Here is a 25048-nt window from a genome sequence, read left to right on the forward strand (position 1 = left end):
GATTTGGATGAAATGTATAACAATCTAACTGATTTAATTATTAATGCACAAAATACATTTATCCCCCTGAAGTCAATACGGAAAAATAGTAATACTCCCAAATGGATGACGAACAGATTGAAACATGAGATCGGAATGAAAAGAGGACTTTACGTAAAAATAAAAAAACGGGGAACACATCTTAGATCAAGATATAACGAAATGGCAAAGCTGGTTAAAAAGAATACATGTACAGCGAAACGTAATTATGAAATTAAGGTTGCTAGTCAAGCAAGATCCAACCCAAAGGGTTTCTTTCATCTCTATAGAACAAAAAAATAAAGAAAGAATAGGACCATTTAAAAACGATGAAAATGTCATGATAGAATCGGAGATGAAGATGAGTGAGGAGCTTAACAATTGTTTTCTATCGGTGTTTACTAATGAGAGGTTAGATAAAGTACCTGACCGCGATCCGATTTTCAGAGGGGATGAAGAAAGTAGTCTATCTAATATCAGTATTAGTAAAGTAGAAGTAGTTAAGCAGACTGAAAGACTTAAAACTACAAAATCCCCAGGTCCAGACGAAATTTTTCCGAGGATGCTAAAGGAGTGTAAATTTGAAATCTGCGACCAGTTAACTGAAATATTTAATACATCAGTAGACACTGGTTTTGTACCTACTGCTTAGAGGCAAGCAAACGTTGTTCCTGTTTTTAAGAAGGGAGAGAGATGGTCTATATGCAACTACAGGCCAATCAGTTTGACATCGGTTATAGGTAAAATGCTTAAATCAGTAATAGTAAATAGACTCAGAAAACACATCGAAAGACATAATTCAATTCGTGATTCACAGCATGGTTTCTCCAAGGGTAAGTCATGTGTGACTAATCTTCTATCCTTTTACACTAAAGTATATAGGGCGTCAGATAACATTGATAATTACGATGTTATTTACCTTGACTTTAGCAAAGCGTTCGACAAGGTGCCACACCACAGACTACTAAATAAAATCAAAGCCCATGGTATAGGAGGAAAAGTGTTAGAATGGATTACAGCTTGGATTAGTAACAGAAAACAGCAGGTCACAATAAATGGAGTAAAATCTAGGTGGGGCAATGTTACTAGTGGGGTCCCCCAGGGCTAGGTTTTGGGTCCCTTGTTGTTCATTATGTACATAAACGACTTAGACGACGGGATAAATAGTGATGTTAGTAAGTTTGCTGACGACGCTAAAATAGGATGCCTAATTAGGTCAGGAGACGACGCAGAGATTTTGTAGGATGATCTTAACAAATTGTTCACATGGTCGGTGAAATGGCAAATGAACTTCAATATCTCTAAGTGTAGTGTGTTAAACGTAGGGCTACACAACCCCGAAAATAGATACAGCTTAGATAACACGCTTTTAAAGAAAACTGAGTGCGAGAGGGACTTGGGAGTTCTAGTGAGTCCGGACCTTAAATCCAGGAAACAGTGCATTAGCACCAGGAATAAAGCTAACAGAGCATTAGGTTTCATTGCTAGGACGGTAATGAATAGAAGTGCAGAGGTAATTATTAAACTGTATCTAGCGATAGTTAGACCCATCCTTGACTATGTGGTACAGTTTTGGTCTCCGTCCCACAGAATGGACATCAATTCACTAGAATCAGTACAGAGAAGAATGCCCAAAATGATACATTTGCCTTACGAAGAGAGGCTTAGGCACCTTAACTTGCACTCTCTGAAAAGACGCAGAGTGCGGGGTGATCTAATAGAGGTGTTCAAGTGGATCAAAGGCTTTAACAAGGGTGATGCTAACAAGGTCATTATATTAAAACAACAGGGCAGGACTCGTAGTAATGGTTATAAACTGAACAAATTTAGATTTAAAAAATAGGCAAGAATTTGTTTACTAAAAGGGTGGTCGACGAATGGAATAAACTTAGTAACCATGTAGTAAACGCTGAAACTATCAGTTGTTTTAAGAAACGATTAGACAACTTTATGGATGGGGATGACAGGTGGTGATGGATACGCCTGGTATAGGCCTTATGGTCCCTTGTAGTCTCCTTCATTCTTATGTTCTTATGTAAAAGGTTAAGGAGGAGAGGGGGGAATTGTCCGGGTGTAAATCCTAACGTCCTACTAGTAAATGCTCCTCCGTCCTCATATGGTGTTTGTTTCGATAGCCTCGTCGGTAACTGCCAATTTCATACAAACTCTCTCTCTACCTTCCCCGATTCTCTCTTTAGTCTCTCTTCTTTCGATTGCTTTCCTTTTCTTCTGCCCTTGCTCTTCTTGCATTCCCTTCCACTCCCAAATATCCTCCTATTAATCTGTGATCTGAATCCAGGGTGACCCCTGGCATCATCTTAACTTCTCCATGAATTCTTTTATCTAAACTGATAAAGAAATCTATTTGTAGACCTTCTTTGGAAAAAGTATTTCAGACTACTAATCCCATCTGTATCTGGTAAACCTATTTATATGAAGGAGGGAGAGAGAAAGAGAGAGGGGGAGGGAGGGAGAGAGAGAGAAAGAGAGAGGGGGAGGGAGGGAGAGAGAGAGAGAGAGGGAGGGAGAGGGAGGAAGAGGGAGGGGAGAAGGGGAAATAGGGAGAGGGCAGAGAACGAGAAGGACAGGGAAAAGGAGAGGGAGATGAAGGGAAAGGGAGAGGGAGAGGGAGGAAGAAGGAGAAGGACATTATCAGCTTGAGTCAGCGGGGAGCCTCAGACTTAAAGGATTAACCGTTACCCACACCTTCGATTTGAAATCATGGGGTCGTTTTCAGAGGCATGCTGGCCTCGGTGGAATCTTCGCATTCGCGGCTGCTGCTACTCCTGAGCGCCAGGGAATATTCATCGGTGCCTACGGACAGGTTCTTCTTCTTTCCATCAGAATCAACCCCGCCTCGCCTCAGCCGGGACCGCCACCAGGGATGCAGCAACTCAGGTTCCACTATTGGGGAATATCTTGGGCAGCCTGTTAAGTAAACAGACATATGTGAATACACTGAAAATAAAAAGGAATATGTTCCACACGTTGACACTTCTCTATAGAAAGCTATATAGTTATGATTTGAAGAAGCAATAAATATCAGAAATATTCAGAGAGAAAGAAGGGAATACATGTCCTTTGCGAGACAAGATGGAAGAGGTAAAGAAGTGCAAGAGCAGATAATTGAGAAAATGTAAGCGTTACAAAGACGAAGATTGACAGGGGAGGGGAAGGGATAGTGATGGAGATGTGGATGTACATCGTTACGGGTTGAGGGTGCAACAAATGTATGACCAAAAATTAAAGTATGTGACGACAAGATGGTAGTTGAGAAGATTATATGAACCGGGGAAAAAGAATAGGCAAAATGCAATAGGGGAATTTCTAAAGGAAAACTGAGGGTGAAAATAAAACAGTTGCGAAAGAAGGAGAACGCTGTGATAGAGGTAATCACACATCCTACCTTCAACCTCCATTTGAGTAACTAGAATATAACTTCGTTTAAAGAAATATAGACTTCTCTAAGAACATTTCAACAATATTTCTAACATTCGCATAGGTTTACAATATCTAAGTCCATCTTTCAGTTTTGCCATATATGACGGAAAGATAATTTGATATTTGGAGACTTGAAAAATAAAATATTATAACCGAAGTCGTTTTTACTCAAACAAACTCTGAACGGCGCTGTTGAAGCCCGTGGAAGCCCAGTGTGATAGCCCCTTAAGTTTGTGAAAACACTAACATTTGCATTCGCATAGGGTGACCAGAAGTCCAACGATGATGCAGACAGTGCATCCCAGAGTGCCCGTCCAAATGTATGATATCTCATAAAACCATGCAAATATGCTGCCTCTGAAAACGACAATAATAATCTAGATAACAATGGTAATATAGACTCACTGGCCTTCAGATTTCTGAATCGAAGTAATAAGATATACAAATAAAACAGAATACACAAAGTGAAAACCAGAGCTGGGCGCGTTCCTAGATGCGTTCCTCGGTGCGCTCCGCTTTAGTTTGGCCACGGTTAGCGCTCCCAAACTATTAAAGCAATATAAGTGCCGGTATAGTATGTGGCCTAATTTTTGGATGTGCCCTACGAAATTTTTCTTTGGGATAGTATGTGGCCTACCGGACTTTTATCTCGGTATAAACCTGTCTCTTAAGCTTTAATAGTTTGGGAGTGCTAACCGCGGCCAAACTAAAGCGGAACGCACCGTGGAACGTGCCCAGCTCTGGTGAAAACGACTTACGTGTTTTCGGAGTCGTCGTCAATGCTGTCAGCGGGAGAGACGTCGATAGCGGCGACGCTCTTGTCGTCAAGGATGGCGCTGGATGTCGTGTTGCTGATGTTGTAAGCTAAGTAATCCGTGTTACTTAGCGTAGTGCCGTTGATGTGTACCTCTGAGGGTATTGTCATGTTACACCCGTCGCTCCTGAAAGGCAGCTTTGGCCACGGTGGGACGTACAGTAACCGACCCACTGTCATCGAAAGCACAAACACCTGTAAGGCCGCCAAGATGCGGTGGGAGTAGGAGAGAGGAAAATACCGTGATTGATGGCGTATAGTACGCGTTTTTTTTTTTTTTTTTTTTTTTACTCTAACTTGTATATTAAATGCCTTGCGTTTGTCACAATATTGTATTTTTCCCTACAAAAACACTTTCTAATATCTCTCAATAAATGTATGACGAAAAATACTATTCTTTTTTCCACAAAATATCCTTGTAAAACAGGGATGCGTTTTATGCTAGGGTGCGTCTTAAGCGCCGGGAACTATGGTTATCAGTGGTTAGCTCACCTTATAAAACCTTTTTTCTACCGTAGTTGATCATATTTGGTTGATAGACGAATAGACGGAAATGGATCGCGATCCCTGGTTAAGTTTGCTCAAAGGAGTTATCACACTGGGCTACCTTCCTCCCACACCCTACCCCCAACCTCCATTTGAATAATTATTATATGACTTCGTTTATGAAAATCTAGAGCTCTCTAAGAACATTTCACCCGTATGTATAACATTTGTATAGGCTTACTATTGCTTAGATTATCATTCAGCTTTAAACATGGTATATAATAACCGAGTCTATTCCATTCGTGGACTACTCTATTTGAAAACCGGTTTTTTCCTATTTCCTTGGAGAAAGAAACTCCCACGGACAGAAGCAAACCGGTTTTGATCCAATACTCCTATTAGATAAATTCATGGGTGGTGATGATTAGTGGCAATAGAACTGCCTAGTGTAGTCCTTATGGTCTCTTGCAGTCTCCTTCATTCATATGTTCTCGTTCGACTCACCGCGGCCGATAGGAAGCCCAGCAGAGCCCCGCGCTTGGAACACCAAGGCACCAAGACCGCAAGAAGGTAGACACCTAGTTTGGATCCTACGATGACTCCGATTATCGTCACGATCAGCTGGAAGATCCCCCCTATCTTGCTGGCCAATAGAGCCATGACAACCATCCAAGCTCCCAGGCATAAGGCTGAAACCGAATAATTCAGTGATGTTAGAGTAGCCGGGGCATGACAGGGTTGCCACTGTGATCTATGACAGTTCCCACAAATGAGTGAGATTTTTTTTTTTCCCACAAAATTCCCACAAGGAAATTTGGATTTCCACATTTTCTCACCACAAAAAGAAGGAATTATACACAAATAAGTTCATTGCAACATATAATTCTTCATATGTCCATACCATGTGAGCAAATCTCTCCCACAAAATTGTGGAAAATTCCAACAAAATGACATCCCTGCTGGGCAATGCTGGACTAGGAACTGCTTAGTCCTTATGGTCTCTTGTAGTCTCCTGAACTTTTATGTTTTTATCATTTGTGAAGAAGATGAAAAGATCCCTGTGGACTACGCCATCTCTTCATTCATAGTCTCCCCATTCACTTCTATCTTTCCACCCTCTCTTCTCTGCTCGACAGACATTCCGCATATATCCAAACTCCCCTTTCACCCTATCCATCAATCTTGTTCTTGGTCTTCCTCCCAAGTTCATTCCATCCATTCATAGTCTCCCCATTCACTTCTATCTTTTCCACTCTCTCTTCTCTGCTCGACAGACATTCCGCATATATCCAAAATCCCTTTCATCCTATCCATCGATCTCATTCTTGGTCTTCCTCTCAAGTTCATTCCATCCATTCATAGTTTCCCCATTCACTTCTATCTTTTCCACTCTCTCTTCTCTGCTCGACAGACATTCCGCATATATTCAAAATCCCTTTCATTCTATCCATCGATCTCATTCTTGGTCTTCCTCTCAAGTTCATTCAATCTGTTCATAATTTCCCCATTCACTTCTATCTTTTCCATTCTCTCTTCTCTGCTCGACATACATTCCGCATATATTCAAACTCCCTCTCACCCTATCCATCGATCTCATTCTTGATCTTACTCTCAAGTCCATTCCATCTGTTCAGATCCGAGTCTGAGAACATATTGGTCTTATAGTGTTAGGATTTCACATATCACATCTCACTGTTACTGTGGCCGTACAGATTTCTTTACACTTTGTTCCTGTAGCGCAAACATTCTATAAAAAATTTGTCTCCAAAATTCGAGATCAAATTATTAAAAGAATATATATATATATATTAGCGAAGTGATTATCGATGAAAGACTGAAAGTTCCTAAAACGTAAAACCGACTGACAAACGTAAGATCCCGTGGGAGTTTAACAGAGCTCCTGTCACACCACATTGTATGTATTCATGAAATGTCATGCCTTGATTGTCCGAAAACTAGTGTTCATAGTTCCACAACCGGCTTTTAAAGGGGTTATCACACTGGGCTATTTTTCCTCCAACCTCCGATTAATCGACGGTACCGCCAACCTCCAGAATTTCTTCCCTTCGTAAAATCACCATGGTAAACTATTTTCCTTTATCAACAATTTACAAAGACTTCTTCCCGGCCGCTGCGGGCTGCAAATCTGCTCCGACAGTCGGAGGAAAAATAGCCCAGTGTGATTATGCCTTAAAGTTCGCTGACAACTTTGTGGTAGCTTGCTGAATGAAAATGGCGTCGTTGGCATTGTACTAAAATACTACATAAATGAAACGAACATTTTATGGTGATAGCTACTAGGGAGCTAAAGATAACAAGTTTGTCGACAAACTTTGGTTGAGCTTCTGTCTTATTCACTCTATGCGCACACACACACACACACACACACACACACACACACACACACACACACACACACACACACACACACACACACACACATACGATTCGGTGGCGCGGTTGGTAGAGTCCCCGACTGTCAGTACGGCGGTCCGGGTTCGAATACTGCCCAGGGCTGAAATAATTTCAGTATCGCTGCGCTTTGAGTCGGTACTCCAACTCTCTTGGGCGGGGAGTTGGGTGTGTGTGTGCGTGTAAGGTCACACCATTACCCATAGATCGGTCATACAAACTCTGAGCTCTCTTTCGGAAGGAAAATAGCTGTCGATCACGGTTCCAGCACGTAACTCAAAGACCAAGGTGAACACACACACACACACACACACACACACACACACACACACACACACACACACACACACACACACATATATATATATATATATATATATATATATATATATATATATATATATATATATATATATATATATATATATATATATATATATATATGCACATACTTATACATATATACAAGGGAGAGTAGCGGAATCACAGCACACACCAACTTCATACCCATCAAAACCGTTTAACTGCCCTGCCAGCACAGCACCTTGTGAATAAAAGGTCATCCCCGTCTCCCGCCGCGCCGTACTACTCGGTTCGAAGGGAATGCATCAAGACACAACGCATCCACATCAGGGCCCGACAGCAGGAGCTGATTTACCCCAACCGATTCATTAAGTGGCGACCACCTCCCCTTCCCCAGCTACCTAAAATGTTTTGCAGAGCAGATGAGGAGAACATCCCTTCAGGACGCAATATCATTTCATCTATTCAGAGTCTATATTTAGACATCCACTGAATACGCCACACTCCATCTAGTCAAATCATCGCCCTTATGTACTCTCCGTTTTCTTCCTTTCGATTTAAATTTGGATTTAAAAAAATTCCATATACAGTACGTTCTTTCCCAACTCATTGTGTCAGCTACGTACATTTCTGCTTGTTCGACATACTGACCTTTTTTGTGCACTTACAGATCATTTTCTGGAAAGAAGTGGCTTTGAACTCAGAAGCATTCTTGAAGAAACTAAGTCGAGATACGACCTTCCAGATCACGGCTGTCAGCGAGTGGATGAAAGAAGATAACGTGCTGCCAAAAAGAATTCAGAAGTGTGATTAGTAAATTAATTAATTAAGAGTTGTCTCGAGTTTTCATTAATGAGTTCACCAATTAAGAATTGTATCGAGTTTTGATCGATGAGGTCACCAATCAAGAGTTGCATCGATATTCTTTAATTAATTCATCAATTAAGAGTTGGCTCGAGTTCTGATTAAAGAGTTCATTAATTAAGAGTTGTCTCGAGTTCTAATTAATGAGTTCGCCAATTAAGAGTTGCATCAAGTTTTCATTAATGAGTTCATCAATTAAGAGTTGTTTCAAGTTTTGATTAATGAGATTATCAATTAAGAGTTCTTTCGAGTTTCAATTAATGAATTAATCAATTAAGAGTTGTTTCGAGTTTTAATTAATGAGTTCACCAATTAAGAGTTGCCTCGAATTTTGATTAATGAGTTCATCAATTAAGAGTTGTTTCGAGTTTTAATTAATGAGTTCACCAATTAAGAGTTGCCTCGAGTTTCTATTAATGAGTTTATCAATTAAGACTTGTTTAGAGTTTTAATTAATGAGATTATCAATTAAGAGTTGCATCGAGTTTCACTAAGTGAGGAACCCACAGTCCTCCTCAGATTTCTCTAGAAATAGAAAATGGAATGTTGGCTGTATTAGGCCCTGTTCACACTAGCGGTTTCAACCGCGGCGGTTCAATTACACTGTAAGTCAATGGAGACGTTCACACACAACCGCGCAGTTTTTCCTTGACTATGCGGCACCGCCGCTGTTTCCGCACGGTTCACACCGATAGTGTGAACATGGCCTTAGTGTAGTGGATGTTTCTATATTATTGGAAAGTCTGCTCTCTATATGTAAAAATAAAATAAAATAGAATAGAAAAATAAATAAATAAAATAAAACTGAAGGTGATAGAGAGATTTTGGGCCCAGTCCGGAAACCGAGTGTCATCCCCTCAGGGTTGCACCTCCTGATGGAGGTGATGAAGTGGGTAGGTTTTGAAAATGGACAGTTTTGCTCTACATCTTGAAGGGCTACCACAAGCAGACATCCATCACTGATCCTTCAGACCCTTTGGGCCATGGAGAGGCTGAGAGAGACAGAGAGAGAGAGAGTGGGGGGGGGAGAGGGAGAGGGAGGGAGAGAGAGAGAGAGAGAGAGAGAGAGAGAGAGAGAGAGAGAGAGAAGGAGGGAGAGAGAGGGAGGGAAGGAAAGAGGGAGAGGGGGAGAGAAAGAGAGGGAGGGAGAGAGAGAGAGGGAGGGAGAAAGAGAGGGAGGGAGGGAAGGAGGGAGGGAGATAGATAGAGAGAGAGAGAGAGAGAGAGAGAGAGAGAGAGAGAGAGAGAGAGAGAGAGAGAGAGAGAGAGAGAGAGAGAGAGAGAGGGAGAGAGAGGGGGGAGGGGAGGGAGGGAGGGAGGAAGGGAGGGAGAGAGGGAGGGAGAGAGAGAGAGGGAGACAAAGAAGGAGGGAGAGAGGGAGGGAGAGAAGGAGGAAGGGAGAGGGAGGGAGAGAGAGAGATAGGGGAGAAAAGGAGAGAGAGTTGGTTTGAGAGGTTGATTTAATAAGATCTTGAAACTTTTGAGTGCTTGCAAGCGACTACATGTCTCTACTGTAATTTCTAATCCTACTAATTTCTAATACCGGACAAAATTCGGGATATAACGGATCTATCCGGTATTTCCATCAGATATAACGGATCCTAGGTTATAACGGATCTTCGGATTTAACGACAGACCCCTACCCCTATATCGTCCATTGTAGGAAAGAGGCCAAACGCAGAGTATGGGATCCAATATATTTGACGTTTCGCCCATTAGAGCTTCTTCAGAAGAAGCCCTGCTGGGCGAAACGTCAAATATATCGGATCCCATACTCTGCGTTTGGCCTCTTTCCTACAGTGCTGTTGCACTCGTTGCTGCTTTTACATATCGTCCATTATATCGAGGATTTACTGTACATCAGAACTATATAAACATGACTTTCATTGCCGTTATATCAATATAGATTCACTGACAAAAATTACTTTATGAGGGAGCTTCAGTTTACAGAAATATATCAAATACTCAGCGAAAGAATACATATTTGTATATATGTTATGGACCAGGCTTGAGTTTTGTTGATCCTGCGAAAGTCTAAAGAGACTATCACACTGGGCTTCCCCGGACTTTACCAGTGTCGACAGTTCGTTTGAATGAAAATGACTTCGGTTACAATATTTTATTTTTCAAATCTCCAAATATCAAAGTATCTTTCCGTCAAGTATAGCAAACCTGAATGATGAACTTAGAGATTGTAAACCTATACGAATATTAGACATACTGTTGAAATGTTCTTAGAGATGTCTAGATTTGTTTAAGTGAAGTCATATTCTAGTTATTCAAATGGAGGTTGGAGACAGAACGTTGGAGGAAAAATAGCCCAATATGATAACCCCTTAAGCTGTTTCTCCTTATCCCATAATTCCTTTGTTGTCTGATGAACATTGTTTTCTTTATTTCCTCTTCACCGAGAAGAGGAACAAGGCTGATGATGATGTGACCGGAGATATGGTACTATTTCTCAGCGGGTAGCTATGAAGTGCGGTGCAACAAGATAAGGCAAGTGTTGGGATACCAGGGCCAAATGACGTCACTGAACCGATGCTGACGTTCTGTGTGACCCGTCGTTCTTGGTTTCGTGATTCGTGTAGGAATTGAATCGGTAAATCAATTGAGTTAAGGGGATCGGGTTCCAAAAAAAAAATGGGGTTGGATAATTCTTAATTAATGGGGTTTTAATCATTTTTAATCGAGTTTGATCCCTCTTAATGGGATTGGATTCCTCTTGAAGGCTGCGAATCCTCTAAGATAGAATCCAAACACCCTCATTGGGATCCAACCCTTTTTCAATAGGGATCTAACCTCATTATAAAGGATCCAAACACTCTCAACCACCAGCCACATACCTGAGAGATCCACAAAACAGCGCTGCAACAAATAACCCGGGGATACCATAAATATGCCCCATCTTGTCCATGACAAAGTAGGGCAGTATCTGGTCCATAGTCTTGATATCTCCAGTTGCCATGGGATCACAGTTGAAGTAGGTAGCGTAGGCACACAGACCAGCGAAAGTAATGGAGAGTTGTACAACGATTTGTCCCACCGCGTTGAAGTAAAGCATTCTGGAGGGAAAAGTTTGTGTAAAGAAATAACATCGGTAGCTAGGATATCACCCACTCTGTAGGAGAATGGGAATGTATATGAATATATATATATATATATATATATATATATATATATATATATATATATATATATATATATATACACACATATATATATATACATACATATGTGTGTGTGTGCGTGTATGTGTGTGCGTGTGTGTGTGTGTGTGTGTGTGTGTGTGTGTGTGTGTGTGTGTGTGTGTGTGTGTGTGTGTGTGTGTGTGTGTGTGTGTGTGTGTTTATTAGTAGATCATAATATCTTTACGTGCATCTACAAAAAAACAAAACAAAAACAAAACAATTAGAAAATTGCGGATTACAAATAGGATTTATATACTGTAGTCAGAAAAATGGGAGTCAAGACAGACAAAAATCTCAACTGAAACCATACAGATTATATAAAACGAGCGATAAAGTGGTTAGGTATGTCTTTTGACTACACTTACCTCTGGGCTTTTGCGAGAGAATCCACGGAGCAAGTCCTCTGAAGATTCGCCTGAGTGACGCCATAGATGCCGAGCCAGTTTGTCAGTCCCACGAATCCCACTCCCCAGAAGGTGTGGCGTTTATATAAGCTCAGACTCATGCTGCCAAGTACAGGAGGTATATTCCATTTCACCTGCTGCTACTACTACATTTTTTGTTTCTGCAATATCTATCATAATTGTTGTTATAATTTTTTTTTTTTTTTTTTTTTTTTTTTTTTTTTTTTTTTTTTTTTTTTTTTTTTTTTTTTTTTTTTTTTTTTTTTTTTTTTTTTTTTTTTTTTTTTTTTACAAAATGTTGTCGGGGAACGTTCTAGAACACGTACTATTACGGCATCTCTGCAATGACTTCATATCAAACCAGAGACTATTTTGTGAGACTCAGTCTAGGCCAGTTACCAGCATGACCTGTGAACATCAACTCCGACTATATGGGTTTGTGGCGCGTTTCCCTGATGGTGATCCTACTCAGCGTTGTCTCCACATGAGACAACCCTCGATGGAGGAGACGAAGAAGGGTACGACCACAGAATTCATGGCTGATCGAACCTTTCGAGATTTGTTTGGAGCGAGAAGGGCATCTGCATGGGAGCTGGTGCCGGCGCGCTCCCAGGCAGATGCCCTCAATTGATGATAATATCCATTTGCCCTGGCTCTTCTACTGGAGACCATAGGGTACTGATAACGGCTTCGGCCGCAGGGAAGCCCCCCCCCCTCTTTTCACTCATGAGGGACGTTCAATCTGAGCCCTCTTGAGATGAGAAGTCTATCTGTATACCAAAAACATTTTCCTCCTTCATAAGGGAGGTGGTAGCTAAGTCAGAGGCAGGTAATTCCCACCCTTTCCTCCCCTCCCATCTCAGCTCCTCGTGGATGACGGGTCATCCCTGCATCCGCCAGCTGCCCTGGTTCAAACGCAATGCAGCAAGACACAGCACATCCCCAGCAAGGCCGCTTCACTTAATGGGCGACCCACTCTCCGTCCCCTCATGTAGAAAAAGTGAAGACGGGGAGGAATCCCTTCGAGCTGCGTCAAAATATCATTCACACATTAACACCCACCAGCCTCCCCCCTTTCCTTACATAACAATATCATCCATACACAGTCATTCTCCACTCATCCCTATCTCCTGCCTAGGCAACTCCCTACCTTGCTCAACAGACATTCACCTCTTTCTCAACGCCCCCTTCACCCCCATCCATCCATCTCATCCTCGGTCGTCCCCTTAAGTTCACTCCCTCCACCTCTGCCTTCCACACCTCTTTACTAAGCTTTCATCAATCATTCTTCCCATGTATCCAAACAATCCCAATAATATTTAATCATCCCTCTCTGCCATCTCCTTTTCCACTCCCGCTGTCCTCTTCACTCCCGCTGTCCTCTACTTCTCATAGAGTGAGAGCCGAGAAGTAGATTCGGCAAAGGCTCGACCCTAGCCGCCTCGATCCGGGCAATGCACTCCTGCTGTAGAGTGAGTGAAAAAAGAAGATGAAAAACTCACTCCAGCATCTGCGTACGTCCTCCTTGAGATGACAGGTCCCATACACGGGCGACTCCTCCGGCATCGTTGACGCCAATTATGATGATGGCAACGAGCCCCGTTGCCATGATCAGCATCTGAAATACATCTGTCCACACAACGGCTTTGAGGCCTCCCTGTTCAAAAAGGAAATAAAAAATAAATAAATAGATAAATAGATAAACAAGTAAATAGATAACCAATTCCAAATAAATAACTAGATAAATAAATAGTTACAAAACAGAGAAATAAATAGATCAAGAAATTAACAGATGAATGAATAAATTAATGAATAAATGAATGTATGAATGAAGGAATGAATGAAGGAATAAATTAATAAATAAACAAATAGATTATTGAATGAATGAATGAATAAAATTAATAGATTAATGAATAAATAAATTAATAGATTAATAAATAAACAAATAAATGAGCTAATGAATATATGCTCGGACAGTGAACCGATTATTAAATATAAATAATCACAGTAAGCACACTTGATATTTGTTTTCCATTTATGATCTTTTTCGGCTAATTTGGTCTCCAGGTCAGTAAGTTGCTGTTCTCTTTTCCATTTCTTTTATATCAAATATAATGTAAGTTTCTGTTTTGGTTTTCTTTTTCATTTGAACTTAATTAGGTCGTTACCAGATGCAATCTTTTTACCAAGCTTTATAGTAATTATATCATTTCTGCAGGTCACAACCAATTCAAACTTCTTTTTGCGTGATATTGTCATGATAACTGTCAATGAAAAAAAAATCAAGCTTTTCGTATGTAGCCTACACTTAGGTACATTTCCATAACTCCATATAATTTCATGCCAAATAAAAAAAATCAAGTTTGACGTATGTAGCCTACATTTCCATAACTCTATATAATTTCATGACAAATATCTGACTGACACGTCCAACCGTTCTAACGACGCCCTAACTTGCTCAGACAACGACCTTTCTAAGACTATGCACAGTCTGCGTAAAGCCTGCTCGGTAGGGTACTGGTCGCCGCTAGTGCTAGCTAGCTTACCCGGCAGGTAAGTGTTGACGCTCGGATAGTTTGGAAACAAGTTAACTAACTTTCCATTGACATTGGGCTAGTAGAGGGTAGTTTACAAGTCGCTAGCAGCAGCAGGTACTAGTGGTGGGCAGCTACCGGTGAAATTACCGGTTTTATCGGCAACAAACTTAATGAACGCTTACCGACAAAAATTCTGCTACCGGTAAAGCTTCGTTAACCGATAACTCGATAAGCTATACCAAAACACTCAGAGAGCGGTAAGCACGTCTCGGCTTGGTGGTACTGAGTGACGGTGGTGACAGGCCCAGTGCCCCGCTAATTTTACCGGTTAAAATTTTATCATTTAATTTAAGCAAGTATGTACCGCTAAGGTCTCGGTAAGTTTTTATCATTAAAACCGTTTTTTTCGGCACTCTTTTTAATTTCTCAATAGAATTAATGTTATTTCTGTGATCAGCATACGAAACTGTATTAATTGTGAAAGTTTCATAAAAAAAAAATCCGCGTGTCGCCAAACGAAGACCCATATATGTATATTATACATATATGGGCCAAGACTTAGAGTATTTGCCAATATCATCACTATAAAACAAGTAAAACTGCCTCGTATATTTTCCCTTTTTACCCCTCCTAACCATGAGTTTGTTGTCAAAACGGCTGTATATGTACGCTGCCATGCTCTACTACCAAATAACCATTGGAAAATGTAATCTCCCATGATGAGCACGCTGTGTCTGCAACGACACGGTCCTTGTAAAGAAAGGTTATCGTCTGTCGACGAAAATGCCTCAAATGATAATGCTTTGCGTCCCTCACCAGCGACGAGTAGAGTGCACAAACGATGCCGCAGATGTAGATGGAAGTGTCGGTTGGAAGCGGCGTCGTTGAGGCGAGGGCCATGGCGGGAGCGTAGAGGAAAACGCCGAGGACAAATGTCGTCATCACAAGGTACAGAATTATCAGGAGACTCGTCAGGAGCGAGCATTTGAATCGCCTCTCTATGTACTGAAAAGAAACACTGGTAACTTCTCCCTCTAGTTATGCAAGTGTATATGAATACATGCATCCATACGTGTATACGTACATGTACACACGCATATATATATATATATATATATATATATATATATATATATATATATATATATATATATATATATATATATATATATATATATATATATATATATATATATATGGATACATACACCATACTATATGCACACGTATATAATATATAAACATGTATGGAAGTATGCGTGTATACATGCTACAATTATACATACAGAATATAGTAAATTACTAAAGCCCTATGACCTAGTCTGGCACATTCTCATGCGGTTTGAGGTTCACAGAAAATGTCAAGAATAAAAAAGCGCATTAACTAAATACAACAGAAAAAAAGGAGAGGCTAGATAAGCTGGAGGGAAAAAATCACATCAAACAATACGAGAAGAGGTCATAGGAGCAAGTTGCAGCAGAACTGGTGAAAATTTATTTAAAAAGTAACGATAATAACAAATGTGAATAGGAACCGACTGCAAAATAGATATACGCTACTCACTAGAGTGGGGGATATTATTAAGAAAATATATAAATATATAAAATAAATAAATAAACAAATAAATAAATATACGGGTTTAGTTTCTGATTACACTGTTCTAGGCTTCTAGCTAATGTCATAGGGTTTATGTGGTGCTTGGAAATGTAATACAATAAATATGGAACCCCTCACTTAAAAACAAAATGGAATGTCGCCCCTTGTAAATGTATGTGTGGTGAGTAGTGATTCAATTATATGCATGGGACAATATATGACCTGTTAGAGTGCAAGGTCCGGCTTGAAGTCCATATAATTAACAATCTTTAGATATAAAAAATATGTCACTTTATAGATATATTTCCTAAAGGGGTTATTTCAAGACTGGGGGAAACTAGAATATTAGAGGGGTTATTGGGATGCTGGAGTGCAGGGTCTGACTTTTGGTGACGTCTTCCAGCGACCCTGCACGACACATTCTCCGATTACGAATCCGTGGTAGTGACTTCCAATCTATATGCTTTTCTATGTCTACCAAATAAGAATTTATATTCTTAGTCGAACATTTTGGAGGGGGAGAGGGTTCCGAAATACAGGTTCCTGAGCACCGTGAGATTTTTTGGACAAAGATTAATAAATTGAAGTCGCGACACATCGTCTCAGACCTGTTTTTAGCTGTAAGCGGGCATTGGAGGTAGCGTTCGACATAGAGGAAGCGGGGAACGGGAGGAAAGGGGGATTAGCACGAGCGACGAAGGGAGTGGGAGACGGGTCACGTATGAAAAGTGATGCTGGGGGTGGTTTCCGTACATTTGGATGGCTGGATGTATTTTTATTTGTTGCCTGTATGTGTTCAAATTTCTCCCGGGCATCCTATCCAGTAATATTGAATAATATAAAGGAATAAGAAAAATGAGGGCATTGAATACACTCAGGGCAAAATGCAATTAAAATGATCTCAAAACAACTATACCAAAACTATCAAAAATAATACTCTTAAACTAACATTTTTTTTATTCACAACCAGACACAGGTGGGTAAGCAAATCAGCACATTGTATAAGCACATGAGATATTGTATGCGTTTATATGCGTTCAAGAAAAGTCAAATTCATACTTCATATATGCTGACTAGTTTAAGGGGGTAGAATACTGGCAGCAACAGGTTGGCGGCCAAGGAGATGCCCACGAAACAGCCAATAAACGACGCTGTGATCTTCATACCATGCCCGTATGTTTCAGCCGATAAACCTAAGGAAAACGACGAGAAATCAAACGCATACGTAAGGGCAATGGAACCATATAGAACGTGGAATAAGCATGAATTAAACAAAAGGTGATTTTGTATATTAGTATATAAGTGAATATTGAAAAAAAATAGAATACATGAAAACAATGACAACATTCTTGTCAGAAAATCTGCTCAAGCTGAAACGGGTATTGATCCTTGTGATACCATGTTGATATCATGCTGTCAGAATTAAAGAATCCGGGACATTTAGTGCAAGACAAGTGTGGGAACAAATCTACTAGTGTGTACCAACTATTAAGTAACTGTCTTGCGATCATAGCTGAATAACATACCCTGACAATAGACATAATAAATCAAGGAAGACATTTTCCTTGTTCAAGGATTAATCATGACCAAGCTAAAAATTTGCCATGTAGTGGACAAAAAACACACCACGCTCGTGTCTAAAGTAAAAATAATATTTTTATAAAGAAAACACTATATGAAGTGCCATTGAAATTTAAAAATACAAAATAAAGGAATAAAATAAAATGATACACTGATAAAAATGCACCGACTGTTCCTCTATTCTCTTCCTAAAAGTCTCACGTTCTATTGAAAACGTAATGACGACAGACATTTTTTCCCCTCTGAAACTGAAATATTTACAGGAGAACACATGATATGATTAGGTATAAGTGATCATGATTTGAAAAAAATAACTACATTTAAAACTGGAAAGCATTAAACTTTGATTTTTATTATGAACAGAATCAATTTTGGTAAAATGCGCCACAACCAAATGAAGATCCATTTAATGGATCGTCATTTGTTAGAACATCAAAAGATATTTGGGGCAGTTTTCGTGAGATTCTAACTGAAAACATTATTAGATTTGTTGATTTCAAGTGCACTGGAGACATGTCGCAAGGATTAGTTAAAATTCTGAGATGTGTGAAAGAAGCAAAGTGAGAGCAAGTTTAAATGAGAGTAAGATTATGATGGGAGAATGAAGAAGCACCTAAACAACTAACTGAAAGATGACAGATGTAGACGAGGTGAAAATGTTCATATAGCACGATTTGAAGTCCAACAACAATAACAAGAACAATATCAACAACAACAACAACAACAACAACAAAACTATAAGAAGGGCAAATATAATAAATTCTTATTTACCAGAGTTTCGGCGTTATGATCAGAAAAGAAGATATAAGGTTTTAGATATTACTTTCATGGTCTGTGTTTTTTTGTATTTCAATGGTTTATCTAATTTTACTTTATTGTATTTGAGCTTTTATTCACAAGAAAATTAATGTTCTGATTAATTCTGATTCGCAGCCCCTTGAGAACAATCGCCCTGCCGAAATGCTGGCGAATAAAGCAGATCATCATAACTGCCGTGGTTCTGTTGATTATATACAAGATACCGGATGCTCGCTGGCCGAACGGGTTAGAGCGTCGCTACTTGCGGCGGAGGTCGAGGTGACGGCAGTTCAAACTCTACCGCCAGCGAGTTGGACCAAGGGCATGGTTTATTAAATTCCACAATACAAAGTCCTCTGTAAGGAGCACCATCCTAGCCTCCTGATAGGAGGAGTTCACGACGTTAAACCGAATCAAGCAAGGTGCGGCTTCCCATGAATTCGTCTGTCTCAGAAATTAAGGCACACAAACACAACGTTGCATGAAGGATAACAAAAGTGTTCAACAAATTGTAAATACTAAAAACATACAGGGATAGCAGAAAGAGCAGTGGAGACATATTTGTATGAAAGTTGATCTACAAATTTGATCCATTAAGATAATGAGAAAGAGATAGAGAAACAGATAAAGATAGAGATAAAGATAGATAAATAAAAAGACAGAAAGACACAGAGAAAAGAGAGAGAGGTGGGTGGGGAGGAAAGAAACGAAGAGAAAACGATATCCTACTGGCACGCACCTAAAAAGCTCGATGCAGTGATGAAGGTGGTGAGGAGCGAGAGAGTTACTGCCCCAGGGGACATGGAGCGCTGTCCCAGCAAGTAATCCTCCGTCGTTTTGTTGGCCTTAAAGGTGAAGAAGGCGCCAATGGCCACGCACACCGCCAGCGTCCCTATACAGACGACGTAGTCCACGATCTGGAACTCCATCTGCCGGTCGTCCATGGTCGTTGTCGCTGTCGCTGTCGACTTCTTCGTAGACCTGAGGAAGAGAGAAAATAACCATTCAAGCGAGGGATTGCTGTGAAAAAAAACTCAACTCAAAATAATCATATACACTCAGTTTTGGGAAGAATGTCAATAGTAGATCTCAATGCCAGAGTAGGGGATGAACCAGTAAATGACGTGGTAGGGAAGTTTGGAGTGTCAGGTTAAAAGGCTTTTGGATTACGTCAAACTGGACCTTTCTAAGCTTCCAATGCTCAATTTCTCCACCTCCTCGTTTGATACAAACTTCCACACTTAGGTATTCCTTCTGATATTTAAAAGTTCTTGGTGTATCCTTGACTAAGAAACTTGGGCGCTTCAGGTTGTTAGTTACGAACGTTTGTGCTAATGATGTTTTGTCCTTCTTAGAATCCAAAATACAAGCATACCAGGACATATTCCCCATTCCGGTCTCAAACACCATCGTTTTAATTCGGACCTATATATCTTCAGACATTTTTTTCTTTTCAAAACTCTTCTTACAGACAAAAAAATAAGTAAAATAAAGGACAACTACAAGTTCTCGCTGCCTTGGCAATTCAAAAAGAATCTGAACCATAGACAGGAGGATTTGATTCTCCTTGACTGGTATAAATCCTATCTAGAGGTCTTCCAGCGCTCATTTTGTCTCGTACCTACAGTAAGAGGAAAGAGACAAGATCTAGAAGTAGGCTGAAGGAAAAACAAATTGCTGTCTTACCACCACTAAATAGTGCCCTTGGGCTAGACCTCCATCCGAAAGCTGATGGCGAGAGTGAGGATCCAGCTGAGATTAACTCTATATCCAGTCACTCCTGATCTTCTCTTCCAATGACAATAAAACAAATCTTCCATCTAATAACCACAAGTCCTCCAGATATAGTGGGTGATGATGGGGCAGGAGATGGGAATCTCTGGGAGCCCTTATGCCTAACATGAGGCTAGTTTAGTAGCCACTAGTTCCAGTTACAACTTAATTTACCCGGCAAGTAAATATTGATATTAGGATAGCTTGGGGGTAAGTTTACTAACTTTCTGTTGACACTGGGCAAGTAAAGGGGTAACTTACAACTTGCTAGCACTAACGACTACTAGTATAGCCCCATGTCAACACGGCAGGATGTGTAGGACCAGTGATTACCCTGGTAGGGCTAGGAATTAATAAGCTCGGCAGTAGATTACACGACTGAGCAGCCCTATTTAGGATCCACTCTGCTCACCATACATGGGGAAAGGCCTAGAAAAGGTGTCTTAAACATAATCTCCCTAAATCTAATCTGACTGGATAGCCGCCCCAAGCATGGTCACTCGTAGTGGAGTATGAATGATAATATTATCTTACTCCATGGCCATTGAACTTTAAAAAAGATATCCCCCAGAAATCAATGGTTGCGTACTTTTAGCAAACATTTGTTGAAGGTGTGTGAAAAGTATGTTTAATAACTGCAATATTGGAAATTTATCAATGTAAAATCGAATACAGTAACAATATAAATTCATTTTTATTAAAAATTTCTCTTGCTATGCGATGCTAAGTAAAGTATGCCATACGAAATTTAAACAAACTTTGAGAGAAAAAGTACCGGTACTATTTTGTCTCAAGTAAAAATAAAATGCCTAAAATTATATAGACAGCGTTCTTTATATATTATCTATGTGAATATATATTTGAAATATCCTAAAGAAAAACACTATTTCATCACATACTTGAAAGTATGCATGGTATGTGACAACCTTTCAACAACCGTTTGTATAACATTTGCTTTCTGGGGGGTGGAGGGGTGTAGAGGTTGTTGTGTTGCTAAAGATCCTAGATTCAGCTAGTGGGTTCTCAATGGCAGATATCCCATAATTCTTTCCCAGTATACCTAGAAAGTCCAGCGCATTGTATTCCTTGGAGTTTTGTAGCCCTATATAACGTTAATTTTTCTCCTGTTTTACTACGTTCTTAACGAAGTTCAAAGGAAAGATTAGAGATGATAAGATTTTATTATTGCTTACTACTAACATATCAAGCTTATCTGGCGCTTTAGTCTTGCCGAACGCTTTGTATAATCGACCAACAGTTGCAGATGTAAGAACAATCAAAATCACGAGATTAATTAGGGATGGAGAGAGGGAGGGAGCAAGACGCTGTGCTTCCCGCCACCCGTCCAGTATCAGTATCAGCGAAAAATGCCTATACTCGTTGCATTGAGAAATGGCCGTTAGGGCGGAGCACTGGGAGTCCCTCTGTGGTGCCACATATAATTATCTTATAATTTTATTTTATTCTATAATTTTATTTTATATTTTTATAATGTTGCCACATATAATTATATTCCAATTTTTTGTCACACACCACCACTGAGGTAAAAATCAAAGCAATGTTTTCTATACAAAAGTTTCGTTTCCTCGAGTCAGACATGGCATATGAGCAAGGGAGAGCGACGTTTCCCTACATCTATTCTCTGGCCCCGCCCCCCTCACACTGCATTCAGTGTGAGCCGTGCGGGCCGTGTTATCTGTGGAGATGTGGCAACACCGGGAAATCTCCTAACCCCGCCTTAGCGGTCACTTCTCGTTGCGCTGACTATAGTATGCTGCCACGTTCACGCTACCAAAGCGATGCGCAAGATAAACATTGCAAAGCTTGCACCAAATTTACCAAATCTCAGTTTCCTAATCATATATGCGAAAAACAGTGATCCAAAATCCTAGATTTTGTTTATATTGCGCTGCGTAATATTACATAGTTTTGGTATATAGTATATTACGATAGCAATTTGTTTAGGATTCAACTATTTTCTAGCTCAGATTGTTATGATACAAATGAACATTCGCTACTCTAGTCTACGCTACTATAGGCAATTCACTCAAAGAACCTCAGTCGATCCTGCGCTTTCGGTTGGCAGCCCTGCTCACCCTTCGCTACGATGCAACTCACGAAGTTTTTCATATCTACATATTTCAATTTCCGATCTGAGTGTCACTCTTCCGACCATATACGTTGGCACAACCGTATTCAAAGACTCAAGAAGATAATGAATATGAGATGATGAAAGCCATAAACTAATCGAGATCGCAAAATCATGAGCGGTATGTACTCAAGTCATGTTCAATTTTGACTCATGAGATTGATTGGGGGTGGAGGGAGGGAGGGAGCAAGACACTGTGCTTCCCGTCATCCGTCCAGTATCAAAAGATAAATATAAACCTTTCATTTTCTCTTTTATGTGCCACTTTATGGAATATGTGAAAGCACAGTCATATTTATGACTATATCACAGAAGACATGTTGAATTTTACAACCAGCCTCGTAATGACTGAACACAGCGATAATAAGTAAAATGCTGTATAACATTAAAATTGTATTCCTTATCTTATACTCGCTATAATTACTTTCTTTGTACTATCGAGATGGAAAGCTTTGAAATAGGTGAACAAGGACTGTTTCATCCCTATATGTACAGGAATTCCGTGTAACTCGTATAGTCACTGAGCTAAGTGAAGAAATATGAAAATATTTTAAGTTTCAGACAGCTCAGCGGGGGAAGGGTGAGCAGGGCTGCCAACCAAAAACGCAGAATCGACTAAGATTCTTTGAGTGAATTTCCTATAGTCTACTCTAGTCTAGACCTTCTAGAATTCAACGCTCATTTCCCTCCTATTAGTATATTATGATCAACTTTTCATTATATTGTACATAAAGAAGCTGGAATTTTTGGTGTAATAATACATTACATATTTGGTATGAAACGAATGAAGATTCATGTTAAAGTCATTGTAACAAAGATAAAAGGTAATCTAGCCAGCCTTCATCGTATATATAGTAACATCCTTTTCATAGGTTAAGTTCAACATTCATGTAGAAGTACTGATAAAGGTATTTGTAATACATTTCATTTTTAATCCAAAATCATGTAAATTGAAGTGACGATGTGATATCTATTTTTCAACTATTGATCAAATACAGCCCATAGTTTCAGTGATGATACTGTTCAGAACCACATACTGTCTGGGGGCTTTTCTAGATAGTCTATCCTACTATTTCTGTCATATCAAACCATTTCTTAACTCATACCATGTACTGTAACACACTAACATCACTTGGTTGATTCAGGAAATTTCACGTTCTCACATGTATCTACTCCCAAATAACCAACACAAACACATGAATCCAAAATAGTTTTCAGTAACAACACGAAAATGCCTTATGTTCGTTACGCTCGGTGCGATTAATGTTAGCCTACCACAGTCAGTAGCGGGTGACGCGCATCCTACGACCAGGCATTTTATTTGGGTAAACGCGTTGGTAGGTTCGGTTGAAATGATCAACTTCTTACGTTGCAGCTCGAGGGAAAACAGCCCCATTCAAAAACAAAAAAATTGTGTTCTAGACTATCGTTTGATGATCATCATTGAGCCATGTGGAATATCATCGTTGAGCGATGATCAAAACGTACCTTTGCAGTTAGTGTCGTTGGTGAATTGTCGACAACGAAATACAATGTAAACCTTTTCTGAAAGGGATGAGCCTTCTCCTCTAGGTTTCTGATGCTGGTCTAAACATTAACGCCGCTATCACAACTCATTCGCAGTAATCAGCAAGAAAGAATATTGTCCAATTCTATTGACAGAAGCATTACGGAATCTATCGGATCACATTAAAAATAAAAGATAAGTCTAGTGGCTCCTTATCGAAGTCGTGTATTGCTGGTTAAAGATAAATTAATCAAGTCCATTGGTTGAAAATAATTTTTTTCAACTCCTTCCCCCACCCCTGCTCCACTTTGTCTAGTTTACATTTGTACAAGGAATGTGAGGTCTTAGATACTACGAAAGGTTTCGATGGTTACATGATACAGATAGCAACACCGAACCATCACTTCTCGATATTCAGTATTACATTAACCAATGCTTAGCAACAGGATGGTCAGGTGATGCTTACACAATGAGGTTCTTTCCTAGGTCAAGAAAGAATTGAATGATGCAGTCAAGAGTCTTGCAGCCCACACGAAAGCCTCCATTAGTTCAAACCTGAGCAGGAGAGACTGGGTAGCATTTAAGAGGGCAAGGGCGAAGGTGGTCCAAACCGGAGTCTCAACGAGTGAGGATTGGGAACCACGTGGAGATTTTCTATACAAACAATGAGCCACATCCCCCAGGAATGTCCAACGGGTATTCGCTGACACTGCTCTACAATGGATACGGTTTTGGCGCAACAAGATATTGATAACGAACAAAGTACAAGAAAATACAATCGGTCATGCTACTAAATGGCCTTCACCTTTCGTTGTTCAATCCTGTTTTCTTCACTGGTTTCCTTTACTGTGTGAGTAAGAAAGAAAAAGCGAAAGAGGGGATATGATCATTATGTTCAAACACATTATTTTACAACAACAAAAAATAGACAAAGTATATTGCATGGAGGAATTAGCCCTGAGATTCAGAGCAGAAGCTTAAAATTCAGTAAGGAAGATGATTAGATACACGTCATACAACCCACTTCAGTACGACCCAAATTCTCGCACGCAATCGGCTGACATACGATTCATCACACTAATCGCATTATGAAATATAAAGTCACTGCTGTATAACTCGTTCTATTTTACTCTGAGTAATAATAAACACAGAAAACGTAATCAAACCAGTTCA

At 39.9% G+C, this 25048-nt stretch overlaps 1 protein-coding gene across 2 annotated transcripts in view; it reads right to left on the minus strand.

Moving 5' to 3' along the window:
• Nucleotides 1-23989, minus strand: part of LOC143018224 (sodium-coupled monocarboxylate transporter 1-like) — a 25821-nt gene extending 1832 nt beyond the window's left edge. The window contains exons 1-12 of one of the 2 annotated variants that reach the window (XM_076173464.1): nt 23644-23749; nt 19186-19427; nt 17127-17260; nt 15287-15475; nt 13436-13590; nt 11895-12035; nt 11185-11403; nt 8143-8258; nt 5264-5448; nt 4218-4468; nt 3707-3816; nt 1-2946 (exon numbers count right to left, since the gene is read on the minus strand). The exon at nt 1-2946 is cut by the window's left edge and continues 1832 nt beyond it. In XM_076173464.1, coding sequence (XP_076029579.1) covers nt 2738-2946; nt 3707-3816; nt 4218-4468; nt 5264-5448; nt 8143-8258; nt 11185-11403; nt 11895-12035; nt 13436-13590; nt 15287-15475; nt 17127-17260; nt 19186-19390 — 1914 coding nt within the window. In that variant the 5' untranslated portion in view covers nt 19391-19427; nt 23644-23749 and the 3' untranslated portion in view covers nt 1-2737. Of the gene's footprint in view, nt 2947-3706; nt 3817-4217; nt 4469-5263; nt 5449-8142; nt 8259-11184; nt 11404-11894; nt 12036-13435; nt 13591-15286; nt 15476-17126; nt 17261-19185; nt 19428-23643; nt 23750-23856 lie in introns of those variants that run through there. The other variant, XM_076173463.1, reaches the window with a different exon arrangement.
• Nucleotides 23990-25048: the final 1059 nt, after the last annotated feature.

The sequence above is a fragment of the Oratosquilla oratoria genome, chromosome 34 (assembly GCF_046742065.1).
Source record: "Oratosquilla oratoria isolate Oo_2021 chromosome 34, ASM4674206v1, whole genome shotgun sequence".
NCBI lineage: Eukaryota > Metazoa > Arthropoda > Malacostraca > Stomatopoda > Squillidae > Oratosquilla > Oratosquilla oratoria.